At 30.9% G+C, this 23,354-nt stretch overlaps 3 protein-coding genes across 5 annotated transcripts; 1 reads left to right on the top strand and 2 right to left on the bottom strand.

The window, feature by feature from the left end:
* Positions 1–1,593: 1,593 nt before the first annotated feature.
* On the bottom strand, positions 1,594–4,047 carry LOC113392240 (mediator of RNA polymerase II transcription subunit 18). The gene is made up of 5 exons (XM_026628562.2): positions 3,803–4,047; positions 3,596–3,727; positions 3,255–3,459; positions 2,451–2,563; positions 1,594–1,942 (listed from the first exon to the last, which is right to left on the bottom strand). The coding sequence occupies exons 1-5, from the start codon at positions 3,893–3,895 to the stop codon at positions 1,817–1,819; spliced, it is 669 nt and encodes a 222-aa protein (XP_026484347.1). The 5' UTR covers positions 3,896–4,047; the 3' UTR covers positions 1,594–1,816.
* Positions 4,048–4,965: 918 nt separating this feature from the next.
* LOC113392239 (exosome complex component RRP4) lies at positions 4,966–7,686 on the top strand. The gene is made up of 5 exons (XM_026628561.2): positions 4,966–5,194; positions 5,453–5,690; positions 6,462–6,596; positions 6,829–7,014; positions 7,411–7,686. Exons 1-5 carry the CDS (start codon positions 5,070–5,072, stop codon positions 7,624–7,626), a joined length of 900 nt encoding a protein of 299 aa, XP_026484346.2. The 5' UTR covers positions 4,966–5,069; the 3' UTR covers positions 7,627–7,686.
* Positions 7,687–7,913: 227 nt separating this feature from the next.
* On the bottom strand, positions 7,914–21,899 carry LOC113392238 (choline transporter-like 2). 3 transcript variants are annotated; one of them, XM_064220812.1, is made up of 13 exons: positions 21,531–21,899; positions 15,385–15,507; positions 15,061–15,224; positions 14,769–14,964; positions 14,340–14,560; positions 13,238–13,403; positions 12,887–13,112; positions 12,087–12,267; positions 10,991–11,123; positions 10,304–10,457; positions 9,700–9,991; positions 9,100–9,325; positions 7,914–8,379 (listed from the first exon to the last, which is right to left on the bottom strand). In XM_064220812.1, exons 1-13 carry the CDS (start codon positions 21,544–21,546, stop codon positions 8,279–8,281), a joined length of 2,199 nt encoding a protein of 732 aa, XP_064076882.1. In that variant the 5' UTR covers positions 21,547–21,899; the 3' UTR covers positions 7,914–8,278. The 3 variants fall into 3 exon arrangements, with proteins under 3 accessions (XP_064076882.1, XP_064076881.1, XP_026484345.2); XM_064220811.1 differs by lacking the exon at positions 21,531–21,899 and adding an exon at positions 16,954–17,240; XM_026628560.2 differs by lacking the exons at positions 14,340–14,560; positions 21,531–21,899 and adding exons at positions 13,911–14,038; positions 16,954–17,240.
* Between the last annotated feature and the right edge of the window lie 1,455 nt (positions 21,900–23,354).

The following is a 23,354-nucleotide window of genomic DNA, read 5'->3' as shown; positions in this document are numbered from 1 at the left end:
GTAGAAAACATGAACAATGTGCTTCATATTCTTGAGTAAAATATTTTAAAAGGTCTTAAAAACATACGATGAGTTTTACAGAGAGATACAAACTAAAATTATTTTAGCTTGTTTATAGTACTGTATTTATATTTCTGTGCACTTGCATTTTATGTTAGCCTGTATGATATCAAAATGCGACAATAATATTTGACTTTTTAAGGTATATGCCAGCCGCAACATTATGAAACGGGCATCGAATTTAAGAAATCACCTACCGAAGGTCACAGGTAAAAGTTGTCCAGTGATTATTATTTAAGTACACAAATAATGAAGTAATTATGTTCTCAGTTGCATTGCATTCCACTTCAACGATCCTTTATTTTTAAATATAAATTGTGATTGATTTTAAATAGCTCCTTTCTTTCTGTAGTTCCGGTAATATTAACTATTTCTAATTTCAAGTACATCAAAAATCTGAAACAGATAAATTGTCTACCTAATATTTATTTAAAATAAAAAAGTATGCCAAATTCAAAAGTCGTTGTTTCTCTAATATTAAAATAAATATTTTGATTGGAAGACCTACCTAAGGTTACCATCGTTAGTAATGTAAAATGTTTGACATTTCATAATTTAAATTTGATAGAATCATTGTGAAACTGTTATTTTTAATTAATTGCTTATAAAATTGTCGAATACATTATATTTGTTTATGTTGTGTATAAATTTAATGTCAGTAAAGAGGATTTGTAATGAATGATAATAAAAAAGTGAATAATATTCATGTTTTTCGATAGATGCGGCATATGTCCAACATATTTTCACAAGTTATGCGCATTCGACTTTGATAGTAACGACACTTTCATCTTCGATAATGTTTGTATTATGGATTTATATAATTGCATTCACGGGACAGGTCGGTAACAAAATTAAATGGCTTTTTACTTTTTTTTTGTTTCACTATAATTCGATTTTGTATTTTTTTAAGACCAAGGTAGTGAATATCTCTCTAATTTGAATTCAAAACAATACATTTCTAATTTCAGATTTCATTAAAATAAATTACGAGAATTGTCTATATTTTGGAAACTTTGCTTATGTTCATGGATTGAAGAAGGAAGACTATGACTATGGTGAAGATGAATTTACAATTACGAATTCAAAGAAAAATCCAGATTTTGTTTAATACAATTGTGACCTTAAAAATATCTTTTTAGTTTTTGAAAGCTTTTATTTTTTATTTCTTACAATAATTATTGAGCATACAAAAAACAGTTTATGAATGTTCATATTTAAAATTTAATTGTGTTAACCTATTGTATTTATGTAACTTGACTAATTAAAGTATGCATCTCTTATAAAATAACACAAAGAGTAACAGTACCAAAATTTACATTATTTTTTTCATTTTGACATAATATTATTTTCTCCAATATGAAGATGTTATGTTTAATGGAAATATTTTTAATACATAATTGTATTTTTTTTAATTATATTACCTAACAGCTCTGACTATAGATATTAATTTAATGTTCATTATTAAAGAAATACATTTCCATAATTTTGTCATCTGCCTTAAGAATCTAGAACATCTTGTACATCTTTGTTATTTTTCCAAGTTTATGTTTCAAGGTGTACAAAAAAAATTAAAAGTATATTTATATTGAGTAATAAATTATAAATTAGTTAATATTATGTTTGTTTAGATGTATCTGCAAAAATATTTCCCATTTGGAATGGGTACATTATTGTAATATACTAAGGCAGGCTTTATACTTAACTTTTTCTGTTTTAAAATAATCAGTGTAAAGCCTACCTAAGTAAGAAACATTGGCTATGTGACTGACATATGACCTAGTCGTTTATAATCTATTTTATCCAGTTGGACAAGTGGTCGCAGTTGGTCTGCAAATGCACGCATATCTTCACCAATAGCATCTTGTCCTTGAGGGGCTAATACCTATAAGTATTAATAGAAATTAATAAAATATACATTTGAAAAAAAAAAAATCATTTTCAATAACAGTAATAGTTATCAGACTATTGTAATCCATAAAAACTTAAAAATGTACAAAGTCATCTGTATTTTATCTTTTGGTCCATTATCCCATGTGACATGTGCCCATGTGGCTAGTGGTAAAATATATATAAAAATAATATAATAAGGGACAGATACTTTAAAAATTTGATTTAATTTTAAATTAATTATATAGAATAAAATTAAATTTATCGTCCTTGTGGCAGTAGCAAATATTTCAGAATATTTCAGACAGAACAGTACCTTATTTGCTAGTGGCCACAGTTGGTGAGCTACAAGTAGCCCTCATTATGTTGCTTTGTTTAGAAATATATTTTTGAGTATTCATTGGTATGTATATTCATATGGATTTTAAGGTTTTTAAGATGTTGCTGCAATCTTTGTTAACATTAAGAAATAATATAATTTGTAACTAAGAAATAACACATACAGACAGTTCAACAAGGTAACTTTGTGAGATGGGCTCTGGAGGCATTGAACTCTGAGATATTTTGAACACCTTTGCTACTGTTATTTTCATTCTTCCTTTTCTAAACATGTAACCTGAAAAATAAAACACTAATCAGATTACATTGAGAATTTTCTGCTTTTATTTGGTAATTATTTTTATATAAAAAGTAATCAATAGAGAAAATAATTAAAATGGCAACTTGGACTTGCAATTACAGCAGTACAATTAGTAAAAAAAAAGTAATACTAACATTCACCTGCAATTCTTCAATTGACCTAAAGATTTTCTATAATTGACTTATTTATAACTGATTTTAACTATTTAATGTATGGTATAGACTTATAATTGGGCAATTTGTCATGCATTATTAGGTTATTATAAAATAAAACTGAGGTTAGATTTATATACTTTTTAATAATTTTGTGTCAGCATAGATGACATAAGATGTGAGAAAGAATGATAAAGAACGCCATCTTAGATTATTTTCTCTATTCACTAATAAAAAAAGCAATTTCAAAACATTATTGCTGTTTAGATTTTGGGATAATGCTTTGTGCAGGTCTCACTTATTCCACTTAGTGTACTGTACCAAACAGCACTACTAAGTTTTGTTGTGTTACAATTTGAAGGAAATAATTACAGACACAAAAAACATAACTTACTTACTTCTATAGATTGTAGATAGTCATTGGTGTAAGAAACAATTCATATTTCTTACACCGATGACTATCTGCTTACCTATAAGAAAATTTACCAGTTAACTTGACTATTATACTATATTACCTTTAACACTATATTCAAATTCAATTCGACATCCTAATTCATTTAGGAATTCAATGAGCATTCCACTACAAGCTATGTCAAGGCTTGATCGCACAACAGTTGGCCTATTTTTGTCTCCCAAGTCTGGCTGTCCAATATATCTCAACTGGTAAGGCATATCTCTTGCATCTAAAGCTTTCCTTACTCGTAGGGTTAATGGTGTTGACTGAAAAATACAAACATAAAACAAAGCTTTTAATGAAATCTAGGTCTGGCAACATCTCAAATTTTAATGGTAAATCAATTTTGATTTAGTAAAAATATAAGTCATACTGTGATAATAGATTTGTTCATTTATTTACCTGCTGATTAGGATCTCTCAAACTAAAACAAACTTCTTGATCATCAAACGTTTCTGGACCTGCATCAACATTGTCGCAGAGACCGCGAAGTCTGTGTAGAAGAACTTCTACAGCCGAATCTAAAACTGAGCCCTGATAAAATGAAGGAAAATATGAATTATCGTTTTAATCAAATTCCATAGAATACTAAGTAGATTTAATACTAACCTGTAATAAATATTCTTGGTTAGGTATAATGTTTGCTTTTAAAGCTTGAGATAAACTGTCGGTCGCTGTTATAGGAGCAGCGTTCACAGCCATTGTTTCTGTTATTTCTTGTAATCTTACAAAAATATATAATGTATATTAGAGTTCTTAACACTGTAAACCATAACTATACAGACAAATACTTAGAGTTTATTAAAAGAAACATAGTTTTAATTAAATGAAAACTGAATTCACAAATTAGTAAACTCAAATTTATTATTATTACATTGACAATTGACACTTTTGACAGTAAAAAAGTCAATTCAAATTTATAGTTTATACCTGTATAAGACAGCTTGATCTTTTTGACAGATGTATTTTTTTCTGATCGACATAACTTTGCAATGACGAACATATTATTTTCTTAATTTAATGATTTTAAAAACTGTAAAAGTATTTAAAAAAAGTACATATATTACAAAAAATCCTAAAGATTCAAGCGTTATCCGAAAATTTTAAGACTTTTTCTATTATATATTATTGCTTCAAAGTAAAATTTAAATAGAAACACTGAAAATAATAGTCGCTTGTACAATATAACATCGATCGCACGGTAGGGACGCGAATAATAGGCAGTAACTGCTACAAATATCGATTACAAAAATCCTTATTAAAGATCAATGTCAAGTTATTGTTACGAACGGGGACCTTTTGGTTGGGGTCTCTTTAGCTAGTGGTTGGGGTCTTTTTAGCTGGTATAACTCTTTTTAGAATAATTAGTTAAATTTTTTTTAATTCTAATTTGAATTACGCATTCCATCGTTCCATCGACTGTTATATATGTTATATTTACTGTTTTCATCACTAGCCCGTCTGTCAAAATGATCAAGCTAACTTTGACAGGGTATAGTGGATTTTATCATCTTTATAGGTGTGCCAATGAATATTTTTTTCTTTGAGTTAAATAAACAATGGCAATCTATCATACATTTTATTCTAGTTTTAATTTAAGACAGCCTTAATTAAATATTAAATCGATGATATCAACAATTACATAACATTTACCACAGAAATTATATTGAGTTTATAACTAAAAACTTTTTCGACATTTTTAAATAAGTGAAAATGTGGCTGTACCCGAAATACTTCATCCATAAATAAAGAAAGTCTACCTAGCGTGACAGTTGTTATTTGTCAAATGCCAGTTTGAAAGAGATTACATGTTTTTATTGTTTATTTATATTGCATATAATATAATTTAAGATTTTACAATATACCAAATACTAAAATGAATGGGCACGTTACAATTAGATTAGCCTCTGAAAGGGTTAATCACTGTGTTGCATCAAGTAATGAGTTACCACGGTTTTATACACCGGGAGAGGTTATCAGTGGCATGCAAGATTTTATGCGGTAATTGAGTGGTTTTAAATAATATATGTAAATAAATAACTAAACTTTAGGCAGTCACGGTTCCACTAATAATTTTTCTTAAACTCTCAAAGGTCAAACCAAAAAGGCTGCATACACAATATTATTATAATAATCACCTTTTACAATTATTCTAGAGTCAAGACAAGATAGATATAATATTGTAATAAATCACCGTTTCACGTATGCAAATTACTGAACTAATTTTTTTTTAATGGTATTGTTGTTTATTGATTACAGCGGTCATGGGACATATGTAGAAGATGACTGTATTAAATCATCAGTTGCTGGTGTAATGCAAAAAGTGAATAAGTTGATTTGTGTGCGGCCATTAAAGAGTAGATATGTTGGTGAAATTGGTGATGTTGTGGTCGGCAGAGTTTTAGAAGTCCAACAAAAGAGATGGAAAATAGAAACCAACTCTCGTTTGGATTCAATTTTGCAATTGTCTTCAGTTAATTTACCTGGAGGTGAATTGGTTAGTCAGTTTTGGTCTTTATTGAAATGTGTAGTTTGACATTATGATTTTTTGATTTCTGAATGACTATATTTATTTTTCATATATATTTTTTATAATAGAACTTTTTAATATAATATTAATACAGATGAAATGAAGGTAATACAGATAAAAGGCAAGTTCTATAGCAAGTTCCTAACCTATAAAGTAACCTATTTAGATACCACTAAATTATTTCTACCACTGGTTTATAAATATAATACTTCATACTACAGTATAATAACCAGAATGTATCAACACTATAAATTTTTTTTTGTTTAATTCTGAACTACAAACCCAATCTTCGTTTTTCTACTTTTTCTATATTAATAGAATTTATTTATTTTTTCTAAGTTAAACTTTTAACAGTTAGTTATTATATCTTAACTTAACTATTCTTTATTTACAAACACTATTCAATTTAATTACTCATATCCTTTGACTTTACTTCCAAAGTTCGGGTAACAATTTTATTGACATTCAAAAGATTTACTATATATTATTCATAATCTCAACCAATGGTATCATGTCAATTTAAGATCAAAGTTTTGGGTTGTCTTCACTCCTTTTATTGACTGACAAAATAAAAATTACAATTTAGAGAGAACAGAAAACAGTAGGAGAGATATTTTGTCATAATAAATTTAAAAAAATATATATATGTTGGAAATATTCTTGATTTTTAAAAAGCACAATCGAAGTTGTTATTTTATTAATTTGAAAACAAGTATATGGAGCATATTTTCTTTATAGAGACGCAGATCAGCAGAAGATGAACAAATGATGCGGAAGCACTTACAAGAAGGTGATTTAATAAGTGCAGAAGTGCAGAGTGTTTTTTCTGATGGTTCTTTGTCATTACACACAAGGAGCTTGAAGTATGGCAAGGTATGATTTTTTAATAATATACCTTAAAATTTGAGAGCACTTCTTTATTGTTTCAAATCTTTGTGTAATGTAGAAGCTATTCATTTTTCAATTTTTTTTGTTTACCAAAAATCTACCACTGGTTTGGAAATGGTATTCTTATATGATATATTTTTTGGCAATTATTGTATACTGAGAGACTTATTTAATTTTTGGACTGTAGATATTTATTTTACACAATCCTAATTTTCAGCTCTCCCAAGGAGTGTTAATGAAAGTTTTTCCATCGTTGATCAAACGGCGTAAAAATCACTTTCATAACTTACCTTGTGGTATTGCAATTATCATTGGTAATAATGGATTTATATGGATGAGCCCAATGCAACGGAATGTTATTATTGGAGAAAATAAAGATGAAATTCAAAATTATGAACATCAGGTAAAATATTTATTACGAGCTTTGTTTTTGGAAATTAGCAAATATGTGACCAATAACTCTCATTGTGTAAACTATTGAAAATAAGACCTTGAGTAAATTTTCCTATTCAAATTAATGTTAAAATACATTTTTTTTAGAATCAACTGCTATTTAAAAGTTTGCAAAGGCTTGGCTTTATTACAAAAATATTTGCTGATAGCTTTAAAGTTATACATCTATACTCTAAAATGTAGACATTATTTTTAAACCAAAGCAAAAAGAATGAACTACTTTTACCTCTAATTACTTATTACATTTTAAGTTTTGCAAATATACAATTGAGCGTAACTTAACTTTATATAAATAAGGATTATCAAAACATATAAACTGTCAGTTTCAAGAAATTATTTTTTACAGCCCATAAATAAGTCAGATAGAGAAATAATGGCGAGATTAAAAAACTGTGTGGCAGCATTGGTAGCTGCAAAAATGATGCTGGATGACTCAAGTATAATGTTCGCTTATGAAGAAAGTCTGAGGTATGACGATGTTAAGGAGCTCCTGGACCCTGAAGTTATGCTTGACATTGCATTTTTAACACAGCACAGATTAAATAGTATAATGGAAGAATAGTTTAATAAAATTTTAGCCATTTATAATATTAAGGTAAAAATAAATATTCTTTTTTATTCACATTACTTTTCATTTTTTACTATAATAAAATGTAAATAACCTGAATTGCGAGAACTTGGAGTAATTTTTGTGGTTTTTTTTTGCCGAATAAAGAAATTCAGCTAAATTAATTAGACTTCATTTTATTCATTGGTTCATTTGATCGCGTACTTTCGCTGTAGGACAGTTACACTCTAGTCTAGTCTAGATATCATATTTTTTTAAACAAATTATGTAATAAAAGAAAGTTTTCAATAGAAATATGTTTAATAAAAAATATTGTTACCACAAGTAGAAAATCAGACAATTTATAAAATAAATTGTTCTGGCACTCAATATAAATAGCTTTTTAACAATTACTCACATAAAAACCTTATAAAATACATGAATACAAACTTATTAGTAAATTACTTCCAAAACTTAAATATTACATTTCTTAGGTAAATCATCACCCATTTTGGGCTAAAAGTCTTTATAAATGTTTCTCCTTGCAGGTTTACAGAAAATAAGTTTTCATTATAACTTTATTTGAAATTTTGATATCAATTAAAATTCCTAAATCTAGAAAATAATCAAAATATAATTGAACAAGGAAGAATAATTTGGCACTTGCTTATATCGCTTTTTTGTTTCTTTTACCCAGAATTTTCATAAGATTTTTAGACATAAAGTACGGCTTCTCCGGTGAACCATCATTCCGCTCGCAGTCTTCAACTGTAACAAGAAGGCATCATTACAAAATGTTAAGGCCTTGAATTGGCTAACATCGTTGTACCGATGAATACGTAAATCACACCATATCATCATGCAACGCATGTTTCTCGCGCGTCATGTCAACGAGGCCATTGGAATGTAATATGGACAATTTTAATAGAAAGCTCAGCGCTACTTTTGTTGTATGTTATTGTTTATTTTAATTTTAAATATTATTTCTCTTAAACTTTTGATAACGTTGCTGATTGTGATATTTATTTTTAGCGAACCGCCCCGGCTTCGCACGGGTGCAATGCTGATACAAAATACACTACAGAATGTCTTACAACGTTCACAGTTTTTCAGTCATTAGACAATAAAACTAAAACTGCTATTACTACTCTGTTTTAAATCTGTAATATCTTCGAAAAGTGAAAGAAGTCAAAGAGCGTTTCTCTACTATATTGTGCATGTATTTACGTATAAACCTTCCTCTTGTATCAATCTATCTATTTAAAAAAACCGCATCAAAATCCGTTGTGTAATTTTAAAGAACTAAGCATACATAGGGACAGACAGCGGTAAGCCACTTTGTTTTATACTATGTAATGATAAAATGTAATGAGTAATATTTAAATATTATCTGGTATAATTATAAAATATATTCATAATATAAGTACAATATGCAATTCAATTTGTACCTATGTAAAATATACTAATTATTTATATAAAAAAACTTACGGAAACATAGAAACAACGTATCCACTGCCATCGAGTATACGTTGAAGAATATCGTGCATATGAGATAAGTGGCAACACTGAGGATGATGGCCGGCACGTAGTTGTAGTGCAAGCGCTCGCCTTTCGTCACCTCGTACACGTAGTTCCACTCCAGCAAGTAGTACACCGCGAACCCGACCCCGATTGATATAAGAAGCTTGGACAGGAAGAAAATGAAATCTGCCACCTGGAAAACATAATAGAAACACATGAGCAAATGTAATTTTAATGGAAACGCGAAACTATTTCTTGATGTTTTTTATAAGAAACTAAGCCAGTATGAAGTAAAGACACGTAAAGAACAAATCTATGTAATTTTATTCACAAAAACGAAAAGACGTCATGTGACTTCGTAAATAAATAGATTAATATGAAATTAGTTGACTATCGTTTTATATCAAATTTCTTAAAAATCCTTCCTTGGATAAATCAATCCATCTAGTTTTTAAACTATATATTGTTTAATAATATTGCACGAACGGATAAAAGAGCTCGTAAAGTTTTCTTACCGTGTATATATATTGATATCATAAAGCGTGTTTAATAATTAAAATAACGAACCTTATCCAAGACGACGACGCGGACGATATTCCTCATGAGCAGCGAGAAGGCGTCGTTGGCGCTCCGGCAGAAGTTCTTCCCGTGCACGGCGCACATGATGTAGGCATTCTTGTTCACGAATTTGAGGAAATTCTCCAAACACCAGAAAAAGCATTTGCAGCAGCACATGATGCACCGCGTGAAGGGATTGTCGAATTTCTTCAATTTGTGGTCAATGTACTCTAAGATGACCCTGATAACTCGCACGATGGCAATTATGAGAGCCCCAAATGCCACAGTTCCTAAGTGATATCTGAAAAGAATAGCAATTTTGTTTCATGGTAAATATTATTTTTGAAGTAAAATTACGCATTTGGTCAAATTTCCTATTTTAGAGTTTTCAATAAGTCTTCAATTTCAAAGAGATTTAATATTGAATTGAGTTTCTTTCGACGGTTCATCTCAGGTCTACAGTGTTTATTTCCGAACCGGTAATGGATGTTTTTCTTGACAATCAATTAGTAATGCTTCAAATGCAAAAATATTTTGCAATATAGAACCCACTACACTTACTTATTGATTGACCTCGACCTAACTTTTATAAGAATGTTTGTAATCCGCTTACCTAAATGTTCTGTATATTCCCGATGTAAGAGTGAAGAACGGCAAATCTCTTTTATGGAAAGTCCAGTACCAGGTGGAGAATGTGCTTGCTAGCATCATATCAGCGACACCACTGATAAAGAACATTGCCCAGAAGAAACCAAGCAAATTCACAACTGAAAACAAACAAAATAAAAGTTAGATATTGCGATAAAATGTGTACAGGCAACCAAACCAATAATCATGTCCTCTGAACGAATGCCGCCAAGGCCGCCAATCGAGAAGACAAACCAAGAGATTATACAGAGAAGAAGTCTGCACAGACATATGTGCACTGGTGTCTGAAGATGGCAATCTGACATCAGGTAGGAGATAAAGTAAATCTAAGGATACCTTTCCTTAATTACTTGATAGTGAAACTCATTAACTTTTAATAGTCCCACTGGGGATCAAACCTAGAACCTTGACAGTATTGTAGGCCAATAACAACAACGAGCAGTTAATCACAGAAATTATTTGACATTTAATTCGAATTCAATTTAAAGAATTGTAAAATATCATGTTAGTTTTAGTAAAATTAAAATACAAATTTCTGTCGCAAGCTATACTATAATTTGAAAACAGTTAGACGATTAATACCAGAAATACTCTTGTACATATAAGCTTGATAATTAAGAATGTGTCGGTATACAACTCAATGAATACGTACGCTGCATGTATATAACACTGTAAGGATTATCGATGCCGGTGAAGTGGCAAGAGGCCACCTGACAGGGTAGCAGAGCGGATCTCGTATCGTGACACTGACTTATAAATTTAGCGGGATTACAAGCGACTCCTTCCTGAAATTATTAACATCTTATTAACAAATAATCTCAGATAAAAAACAGTAACAATTCCTACTTTCGATTTTTATTTCAATATATGTATATGTGATTTCTATTAAAAAAATTTAAACAATAATAATATTTTCATAGTTCATCAGCAAATATACACATATAGATAAAAATATAGATAAACACAAAACAGTGAAGGTGCACAATGACGCGGTATTATCATATTTTACTACAAAATAAAATAGGTTCTCTGAAAGACAAAGTCTTACGGGCCTGAGATAAAGTGAATATAAATATAATAGTGATTCATAATGTACTCAATAAAGATAATGAATATATATGAGATATATCTGCGGAGATCCCAGACTGTCATTGTAGAAGCAACTCAAGGAACGAATGAAAGGCACATACGTTTGTAAACTATATATACCTATAATGGCCTTGCTAAGATGAAATTGAAGGGCGAGGAGAATGAATAGAATACGGAATAAGTATTTAAGAAGACTAACGAAATATAGAAGGGGTACCTGTGGCAGAAATAATAAAAAAAACAACTATCGTAATGTACATACGAGTATCTATGGGTAAAACATGTGTCCTAGGACAATCGGACGAATCGAATACCTTCGAAACTTCTAGGACGATTAGCAAAGGACCGGATAGTGAGAATCTAAGGAAGGTTTTCACAATCGTTCGAGCTGTATATATGATAATTTAGGCTTTTGCAATGGACCTACGATTTTCGCAATGATACGATCTTTCCTATTAACCTACGACATAAATATCGAAGTTAAAATATATATTGAAATATATTCTAATAAAAGACTATGTAAAAGCAGAGTAAGGCCGGGATATATTTAAATTGAAGCGTTAATCTCACACAAACCATCCAAAACTACCAGTTTATGGACGAATTCGCCAAAAATATTACTTCAAAGAAGATCTTAATTATATAAAAATGTTGGGCACCTCTGTATAGAGTCCTCCACAGTCGCACGTTGTGTCATTCTTCAGGTTTACAACACGGAACGCCGATTCGCCAATCGACAGGAGATACATGAGAACTAATACCCCATAAGCGATAATACCGCATTGCAGTATCCATGGAAATATAGGGAACAGAACTGTAGATTTGATGGCTGTTACTGCTCTGTAATTTGAAACACGATATTCTAAGAACATGCGACACTTGGTTACACAAAGTACAGAAAGTATAGAACTTTGAGTGCGAAGTCTTATTCTGTGTTTAATATTTTTCGAACAGATAAATTGAAGAGTAGTTAGCATTACTTACTTACTAGGTTTCTCTAAAACTCTTATAACCAGGCTTATTACTTGTGTACCTTGCTAAGCATATAAGTCACGAATATACCATTTTAGTAAATGTAGTTAAATTCATTCTAAATCTCATTGTCTTTGATTAGCACGAGTTCGACTATATATAATATTTGACAGTACGTCAGAAGCCTATGTAGACTAGGGTTTATGCTGAAGGACTCTCCAGAAATAGTTATAGACTCAAGAAGAAAAGTGAGAATTATATTGTACAAATTTGTACGAGAAGTGAGTGTATTTCAAATATGTATGACATTGAACATGTATGAAAGATGTCGTTAAAGTTTGTTCTATCCAGTTATATTGGCATAAATACCCTTCGTGTCCATATTAATAAATTCAACAAAAACATAACTAATTTTAAGCAAATCCAGTGTTAAGATGACATAATACGAGTTACATGTGAATTAAAAGAACATGCTGTATTTACTTACTTGCTTCCTTCACGAATGAGTGCGATTGCAATAACTATACGATTGCGCAAGAAAATAATCACCAGCAGTAGTATTAGGAATACGATTGCTGATATTATGAGTATTACGAGCCACGTTTCACTTTTGGCGAAGATACTTTGCGCGTAGCCCTTTAGGTTTGTTGTTTGATACAGGCCGACTGGATTTGCCTTATAATACTCGTAGTTCTTGTAACACAAATAAATAGCTGAAATGAGATAAAAAAAATATTTAAAATTGCAAACAACGACATAATAAACGATTTACCACCCAATCACATGACCCAAACAATGAAGTGCAGTAAAATAAATGTCGAGTTTGGCTGAGACTTACCAAATCCTAAAAGTGCGAATAATCCGGCGATGGAGGTCCACACCACGGGGGTGACCACCCAGCGCAGCAGGAGGATGTAGATGAAGCAAACCAGAACCACAGCGACTAGCGCGCCTGCCATGTACCAACGAGACTGCACCAAGTCCTGCACTATCTGCGACGATAGCTGCTCGAAGACACCACAGGGAATTGGATTATATTATGTTACATTTGGTATTTAAATATTTTACAATGTTTTTGAGAGAAACACCGATTTCGTTAGAACGTATAATTGAATAACCACCGCTTCGCTTAAGTCATCATTCGAAAGCTACGATTGATCAACAATCGGGAAATTTAATTAAACTAGTGTAAATATTTTCAATTGATAAAATATGATTTATTAAACAATGTTAAAGTAAACATAGATAAAATATTTATAATGTTAGATGATGTCTAAACTACTGTGAAAATGAATTGGTTTAGGAATAATTTATGATTTTTTCTTAATATGTTAATGAACTAATGATATTATATATTACGTAACGGGCTGATGTTAGGCAGTGACAATATTATTAAGAGTCATGCAACAATGGTTACAATTTTAAATCTACAATATTATAATTACATTATTAATATTACTGTTTATATGTTTTAACTAAGTAAATATGTACGTGGTGCGTGTACTACCTACCTGATTAGATTTTAGTAATTTGATTAGCTGTTCGAGCACCTGTGCCTCTGCCAGATCAACGGTACCGTTTGTTAAGTCCCTCAACAGCTCCACTGCGGCCGTGACGTTAACAAAGCACCGTCCCAACACTGTTCCGTATACCAAGCATGCATTAGACTATATGATAGCTTGATTTTAGCTTAATACGAACTAGCATACACATACCTTAAAAAAAGTTAATTTTAAAATATAATCCCGATTAAAAGACACGCTTGCTATAAATAATGTTTAGTTTGACCACATATATATGCTAATTCGATAGTACATCGGTTAATGGGACGGGTTTAAATAGTTACAAAAACATTCAGGTTAGTATCTGGCTCGGACACATGCTGGGTAGATTAGTGATAAATGCAACGCGTGCAACGTTTCGAGCCACATGCTACGTACAATATGGGTATCGCGTTCGTTTCTCGTGAAGAACGTCACCCAGCTGGCAGCGATCCACCCCACGTAGGAATCGAGAGCCGTGGCGCTGTTCAGCAATGACTTCTGCGCCTTCTTTGGGTCACGGACGCAAGTCTCGTCACTTAACATGTCTCGTGACTGTACTGGTTTCGACGAATCTTTGCATTGCAGCGTCGAAAGGTCCCCGATGCAGCGGAATAAAACTGGAGCGCGATCATTTCGTCGATTTGCAGTCGGTTAGATTAAGCGGCACAATAATGGTTCACGGAGATTACCATGCCACACATTTAACCACAAAAGATAAAATATACAACAGGCTCTTCGAATTAAATTAGTGGATTACAAGTTGTTGTTTTGGTACAAAAAACAATTACATCATAACAATCTATAAGAACAGTATACAAAATATACCTGGTTGACTCTGCAGCACGAAACTGGTACATTTTTCATTCTTGATGTGTTCAAGAGCTTCAGAACTTGTCATGGTTTGAACGTTTAGACCGTCTGTACATACCATGTCATTTTTTATTTGATCAAATATACCAGGATTTTGTCTGATCTCCTTTTCAAATAAAACTGTTCTACTAGGACATTGCGATACGCAAACCTATAAAAGAGTAGGAAGCAAGATGTAGATACTAATATTAGGTTAATTACATTCGCTATATGCCATGATACGATTAAAAAAAAAGTTGTTACTAACTTGCGTCGTAGGACATCCAGTTATGGGTGTACCGGGAGCTAAACATTTCGCGATGTTGAAAAACAATAGATACTTTTTATCTTCAAGGCCCGAGTCCAGTCCACAGCGGCGACCATTCGAATCGATGGGTGCTAAAAGTTTTTCGACATTCCCCCTCGTCATACCTAGACAATCAGTGAATACTTTATTATAATCATAAAAAAAACAGCAAAACATGGCAATTTGCGTATATTTAATAAAGTAATTCTCGTCCTGTACAACAGTATGCAATGGGTACTTGAAGGAGGATTTATAAAATTAAAAACTTGTAACTATATAGCTTACTGTAGTATCCAACGTATCCCCATCCTCCAAGGAAAAGGATGAATGTAATTAGCCAGACGATGTCCGTGCAAGACCGATTGTGTATTGGCCCGTTGAAGGTGGGATCGTAACGTATCGGCTCCCCTGGAGAACGGATATGGAGAATGATTATTATACTTACGTACATTTATCTTAAAATAGGTATCCGTTAATTACAAAATTTGTCCTTAATAATATTGAGCATTAATTTCATCACTTCATTTATATCCAATATGTTATTAATATATTATTGTGCATATAGCGTGTAAATAAGCCCAAAGTTTTGCATATTTATTTATGTTAACAGGGATAAATTTGCATGGTATTATCAACCTCATTACTACTTCAGTCACGGAAAGAGTTGTATAGTTATTATTAATAATATTGTGACTAATACCTTGTGTTCCACTTACCTAAACTTCAAACAAAACTAGTTTTAGTAAGTACAGATAAAACGGTAGAGAATCATCTAAAATATATTTTAACGTTTATTTATTTAACTATTTTATTTTAATTTATAACCAAAAACATTCATTAATTTTACAAAAGTCTTTGTTTTAGATATACACCAGAAAAAGAAGTCTTTGGTTGTGACGAAATAATTTGTACAATCTAAACTAATATTAACAATGCCTATTGAACTCTGTCTGCCTATTACGACTAAACCTGTTACGGCTACATTTACTGCTAAACCACTTTATAACCGAATTAACTTGAAGCCCCAGAAAAGACATGCTTTTTATACCTAAAATCTACTACTAATATGATATTCTATGATATTAATTACGGATTTGCGAAAACATGTAATTTTGAATGTTGCGATAATAGAATCAGATTCAGATCAGAATTTAGGAAGTGAAATAAAAGTTAATATAAGTAGAGAAGTGAAATAGTAAATGAAGATATATTCATTAATAACTGCCTGTAGTGCATAATATATTGTATATCTTTGTTTAATGGTTCGTTTATCTTCGGTCCTTCTTAGATTGGAATAGGGTATAATGAAGCTCTAAATATAATGCTAATTGAGCTAGACATATCATAGTGTACCTACTCTTAAAATAGTTGCGATTAGTAATACAGCAAGATTTTTTAACGTATTTATTTTTGTTGGGTTGGTATTGAAAGGGGCAATCCTTTGAATAAATATTCTTATAGAAATACGTAAAGTAGAATGTATTTTACGATATTAGAATCTTTTTGTGGATAGATTTTTTATCTATACCGATAGTCCATTTATTCCCATATTCTGATCTACACGTTTTGTGTAAACGCGGCGAATGTTTCTGGGATTCGCTCTCGCAGCTCCGACAGATCTCGAGACAACGGTGGATCAAGGAAGAAGTCTTTAACAATTACCAAAAAAAAGTAAAATATTTATTATCTGCCGTGACACGAAGGTTACGTGTGAAATGTTAGTCAGGTAGGGAAGCTAATTTGAAATGTTACCTTACTGCAGAGGGATTAGAATATATTTTTGAAAGGTATAATCGATCTCTTTTTTATTATTAGAATATATTATTCATATTAAGTAATACGCTGGGAACTTACTTGACTCTTTTGGTGGAACACAACAACCCATTTCGGTAAATATTCACTTAACTTCCATAAACATTATATACAAAAATAAAACATGATACATCGTTAACTTAAATTTTCTATTACGTTTTGTTTGCGTGCTCATTTTCCGTCTCTCTCACTCGGTTAGTATCTTCATTGTGTCTAACGCTTATCAGATAAAATGTCCGTAACTTGCTTATCTTGAATGGGCAATTTTGATAAAGAAAAGTGGAATTAACTCAGTGTTATTATAGCGATAAATTATAAACATGCGTAGCATACTAGATTCAAAAATTAACAGGGAAATAAAACGTCAACCTTAGTGAGGCCAACATCGAGTTAAATTACAGCAACGTAATGTGTGATGCTATATTTTTTTACTTCAATAACTAGTAAGTATAAAAACTAACAACTAAAATGGTAAGTACCAGGTAAGCAAATATATTTTCACAGATATTTTTTTTTGTGTGAGAAACCCATGTTTATATTAAAATATTTGCAAAATATAATAACAGTAGCAAGATGTTTGTAATAAACATCATTTATCAGTTGGATTTAGTGATAATAGTAGTTGCGTTATTTTTTAACAAACCATTTTCGTGTTTATCTACACGCGCACGAATACCTAGGGGTACTGAAGTTGCTCGGGAAATTTATTAATTTCAGCCAACATACAGATTTAACATCGGGATGTTGTACGCTGTATTATTATGGTCATATATCTCGTTACTAAAGTACTTCTTAAAGTGAGTATAACTTAAACATTGTTAATTTTAATAATTATACACTCAAAACTTCCTTGTTTGGATATAAAAGTAAGTACTTTTAGATGATGTCATTATATTGTCGTTGCTAAGCGTATTTTCGACACTATTATAATTTTTTCCACTAAAGAATAAAACAGATGTCTCTTCTGTTTGTTTTCTTTCATTTATTATTTTATTCATACAGATGGTATTTCTATTAAAAATGTACCGAAGATTTTACTTGTTAAATACGACATCGATAGAGTTATAGGGAGTTTTTTTTCTCTTGGACTAAGTTCGAGCACGGCACGGTTAAAATTGAATAAGTACGTTGTGAGTACCAGTAGGATTATAATACTAGTAACTTACAGTATACTTATCGGTAATCTTTTTTTATGATGACGCAAGCATTTAATAATCTTTCATGTGCTTAATTTGCGCTTTAAATCATTCAGCGGTGAAGGAAAACATTTTTGAATTCTACCACATCCACCAATCTACACTCCAAACCATCTCCTTAAGAGATGACGTCTATGCCCAGCAGTGGAAAGTTTTTTTCTTATAATTGATTGATTATTAATATAAGTTTCTAGCAACCAACAATTAATTACCTAAGCCGGTATATACTTTATTTTATTCAATATAAATTACACCCGTCCTAGGTTGTATACAAGCACGTTGAAATGCCAAGGTTACGTAATAGAAAGAATACACTTATGTAGTTAAAAAAGTATGTAACAATAACACCGATTAAGGTAAATTATACAAGTAACTGGTTAAGATTGGCGCCATTAATAATTGACTTGACTAACTACAGCTATTTTATTACCTACAGAATCAGTAAATCAAAAATAGAATTTTAAAGTTTAGTTTTAGATACCTTGGAATTTACATATTAGCGCTGAAGCCGCTCTTTTGGCCTTGGCCTTGTCAAGTTACGGCTTTGAAAAATAATTAGGTACTCATAAACTTGCATTCCAGTATCAATATCGATCAGCATTTGATAATGAACGAGTAATTATGACGACCAGATAAAATACATTTATATCTATATTTTATATACAATAATTTCGTAAGAAAATAAAACATTTTACTATTTTTCTAATACAAAATGTAAATATTTGTTCCGTAAATACTTAAAGGTACGAATAAATGCTATACAATTGGAAGAAATACATTGTACACTGTTTGAATAATTATATCACTATGTACAGTTTTGTAGCAATCACTTTGGTTTAAAATAATACAGGCGATTTGATCAAAATCAATGTCGCTCTTAAAATGCAAATTACACTTATCGTGAACTCAGATAAATTAACCTAGACTTATCTGAGTTCGGACAGCTTTAATAGCACAAATCAATGTAAATTTTAAAGTCTCCGAACGGAAACATGAATATGTGCACGGTGTAACGTCACAAAATATACTGTCTTCTTTACTCGTTACCTCGGCTACATAAAGCGTAAAGATCATTTTATGTTGCGTAGGCGGACGTCAGCACTCAGTTGTAAAGATGAATAGCTACCGCGTTAAGTAAAGATGCATTTATTTCTTAGTAGGTTTTAAATATTATTTGTTCGAACGTAAGACCTGTAGCAGCAAAACTAGGTTACAGCGAAGCACATGACTAGTATAAAGCGATTAGGACTGAAGCGACAATCCAATTATGAGTTCCGAGAAGTGTTATTCACGCAAAACAAACAACTACGTTTAAGCAAAATATAGGAAAGAAATTAGTATTTTTATGTACGAAGAATAATATTTTCCGGTGAATAGTAGTAACACAAAATGTAGAGCTCACGCTGACGAAACTTTATTTATGTCTGCGCGTGAGACGCGGTCACTATATTGATGAGTTACGTGAGCCGTGGTCCGTGAGCGCAAATAAATGCTACCTACTCCCTACTGGATAACTGACTCGGTTTCGCAATATGTCTGGGAAAATGGCAAAAAAGACAAATTGAACTTTTCCTTAAAAATATATTTAACACAAAATGTGATCAAATGATTTGTTGTATTTTAATAAAATCATGTTTATGGGTGTATCTATATAATATTATCTAACAATAGGTATTGTTTGTAAATCATTGATTAAATCCCCATTGGTGAAGCCCGCATCAAAATCATCTGAGCAGGATATTCAGGCATAATTAGCTGATGATATGAAATCAAATAAAAAATAAAGGTAAAACACTGTCCTTTGGTGTATCAATTGTTTTCCTATTAGTTATTACAACTTTCTAAATTACTGTATCTAACTACCTGATAATTTCTTTTCCTTATTTTTCTTCTTTAAGACAAGGAGTTTGTGTAAAAATGTATTACCAGCAAAATTAAGCATTTTAAAACTTGTTTACTAGGTAGAAATCTTAACTACTAAATCAGTGATTTACTGCCACAAAAATGTAATCTATACTAATACCTCTCAGTTCCCTACTTAGTAAAATATAATAATAACCTGTTAATATCCGACTTTTGGGCAAAGGCCTCCTCTCCCCTTTGAGAAGAAGGTTTGGACCTTATTTGCACCACGATGGTCCAATGCTTGGTGGTAGTAGTAGATTCCCATCCACCTCGTGCAGGTTTCCTCACGATGTTTTCCTTCACCGCAGAGCACGAGTTGAATTTTGAAAATCAAATTAAGCACTGACATGAATTCAGTAGTGCTTGCCTCGGGTTTGAACTCAGAATTATCAGTCAAAATTCACGCTTTGTAACAAATGCACCATCACCACAAAACACGATTTGTTTGGTTCGTTTAGTTAATTGTTTTTGTTTGTTAGAAGGCGCTAATCTTATGCTTCTAGTCGGGCTTGAATATTTATATTTTGCAGTTAATAGTAAGGATATACAAGAAAGCTTAAACGTTATTTTACATCAAGCCCCAGTCCACGGAGGCGGAACAGGAACCTTTAACGCGGGTGAAAATATTGTGTTACTCAATATTGAAATAAAACAGTCTTGACTCAGGACTATCATTTTGCTTACGTTCACTCCAATCGTACATAATATATTAAAAGGTCAATGTTCTTGAGGATTTTTACAAGCCCTTTTATAGATCTATCTTAACAAAATATTAAAAACCAATTTAATATTAATTTAATTCTTGGAAATACACAAAACAATTATAAATACGATTAACCAAGCCATACTAAATTACTACAATCATTAGTAATAATTGATGTATTGGTTACTCTTAATGAATCTCAGTACAAAAACATAATTTTATACACATAAACAAAATTTTACTTAAGTATATCATAACAGGTACCGTTCGGATACATTTTTAAATACCTTCTTGAAAACACGGTTTTTGTTTTCGTAAAAATATCGATGGGATAATGGAATGAAAAAAAAAACAAAAAATTTATATATAACCGTCGACGTAATTAATATTATATTATTTTTTAATTATTTACACATACTTATTACACTTTTTCTTATAAAATACTTTTAGTTAATAATCCATTTAATATTATTTAATAATGCGAACATTGTATCCAATTTTGTTATACCTAATGATTTTTAGATTAATTTATTTAACCTTCGTTGTTACCTACACTTGCGTGTTATAATTTCTGTTAAGTTCCTTTGAATTATTCGTTTGTTTCAAGTGTTATTATTGGAACATTTTCAAGTATTTATTGTAAACTAGCAATGTTATCGAATAATTTAAATTACATTTATATCGTAGGTATTATGTACCTGTTAATTGTATATTTTTACATCTACCGTATTTCATACCTCGTACAAGTAATTAATTTAGCACAAATCCTTAACCACCGTCATTGCAGCTATCGTAAATGCAACCAAAAAACTTACCGTAATCTTTTCCCATTGTTTATTTTCAAACGATTCAATCAGCACATAAAATAACAATATTTAAAAAAAGGCGACACGGAGACGTAACACAAACTATATAAAACTTCAAATTGGTCACGGCGAGATATTTTCAAACGACGGTCGGGAAAATACACTAACGATTAGCAATTTCACTGTTTAAATTTAGATATTAATTGACTTATCATTTCAAACAATGAACATTATATTGAATTTTTGCTGAAATTATGCACGTCATTCATTGTTTGTTTACGTTGGGAAGTGAAAGTTTACAATCATATTTTGCACCACTACGAATCACCCGTCTGTCGAGCATCGGGGACCGATGTGAACTGATTCATTCGTTTCCATTCTACTAAGAACGAATAAACACAAAGGAGCAGTGTGTAATTGTGGATTACACTGACTGTACAGTGTAAATAGTAACCGCGCCTTATCTGGAGCACAATAAGCTCAATTAAGGCAATTTTGTTGTTGTGGCTCGAGGACGAGACTGCAGTGTTAAGTAAAAATTGTCTGATTAATAAGAAAAAGTATGTCCTTCAAGAATATAATTACAAAACGGAATTTGAATGTAACCTGTCATTAAAGTAAAAGTTAAAAGTAAAAGTTAAAAGTATACTGTTCACGTTAGGTATAAGTGTAAAAATAACGAATATACGTGTAATGTAACTTTAAAATTACCTACATAAAGAATTACACACATATGTATATTTAATTTTACGAATATATACTATAATGTTTGTATATACATTATATTCGTATATAACTTCAATTTGTATTTTTTTTATCATATTATGGTATTTCCCAATCGTTTGTTATATTTAAATCATAAAAATGGTGTATGTGTGTTATCTTATAATTTATTATTTTATAATACTTTGGTACTAAGTATATGATTTTATTACTATTTATGGTGTATTTATATTGGATTGTTTATTACATAGGTATTAGAGCGACTTTCCGAAGAAAAGTACATAATTTATATTCATTTTATAAATTCATATTAATTAGCATTCAAATTCTCAGCAGATTTTCTAAATATAAGTAGTTTTATTTTAATTGATAGAAAACAATGAACGAATACAAAGCAAAGAGTGTTTAGAGCAACGTAGTTCCCATTAGTAAAAGATTTGTTATCTGTGTATTATAAAGTATGTAGGTAAACATGTTTAGCAATTAATGGATTTGTATGAGTAATACAAAAATGAATATTAAAATTAAAATGGTAAAAAAAATCTTTTTCTCTTTCTTTAATCTCACAAAGATATAATATTAGTTTAAGTTAAGTTTTCAGTAGACTCGATCTAGCGTTTTGTATAACATTTATTTCACTTACTACACTCACTACTTTACAAAAATTTCCAAATATCATTAATACCACAGATGACATTAATTATTAGTGCTATTTCTATTTCATTTTAATATTAATACGGATTTATTCCTGGACAAAGACCAGCAACTCTCTTCGTAAGGAGTTTTTTTCTGGGTTCACTTGCGAATTAGTAAATACAATTTCATCTGTGTTGGATTTAGATTCACGATCACCACCGAGCATGAGATTAATACCCCAAATTACACGACAGATTCGAACCTACTACCTTCAGTTAATATCCACATGCCTTGGTCGTTGAATAAACACATTGAGTAATCAACGAGCTGGATCGTTTAATCAGTTATCCGCTTTAAATTTAAATTCCCGGGACAATATTATGACACTATGGACACGCTTCGTGTACTTACTGCTTACTTATACTTTTAATGTTTACTTGAACCCTATGATGATAACAATTTATCGGTTTAAAT

The sequence above is a fragment of the Vanessa tameamea genome, chromosome 5, assembly GCF_037043105.1.
Source record: "Vanessa tameamea isolate UH-Manoa-2023 chromosome 5, ilVanTame1 primary haplotype, whole genome shotgun sequence".
NCBI lineage: Eukaryota > Metazoa > Arthropoda > Insecta > Lepidoptera > Nymphalidae > Vanessa > Vanessa tameamea.
Note: the sequence above shows the minus strand (reverse complement) of the source record. Positions and strands in the feature narration are given on the sequence as shown.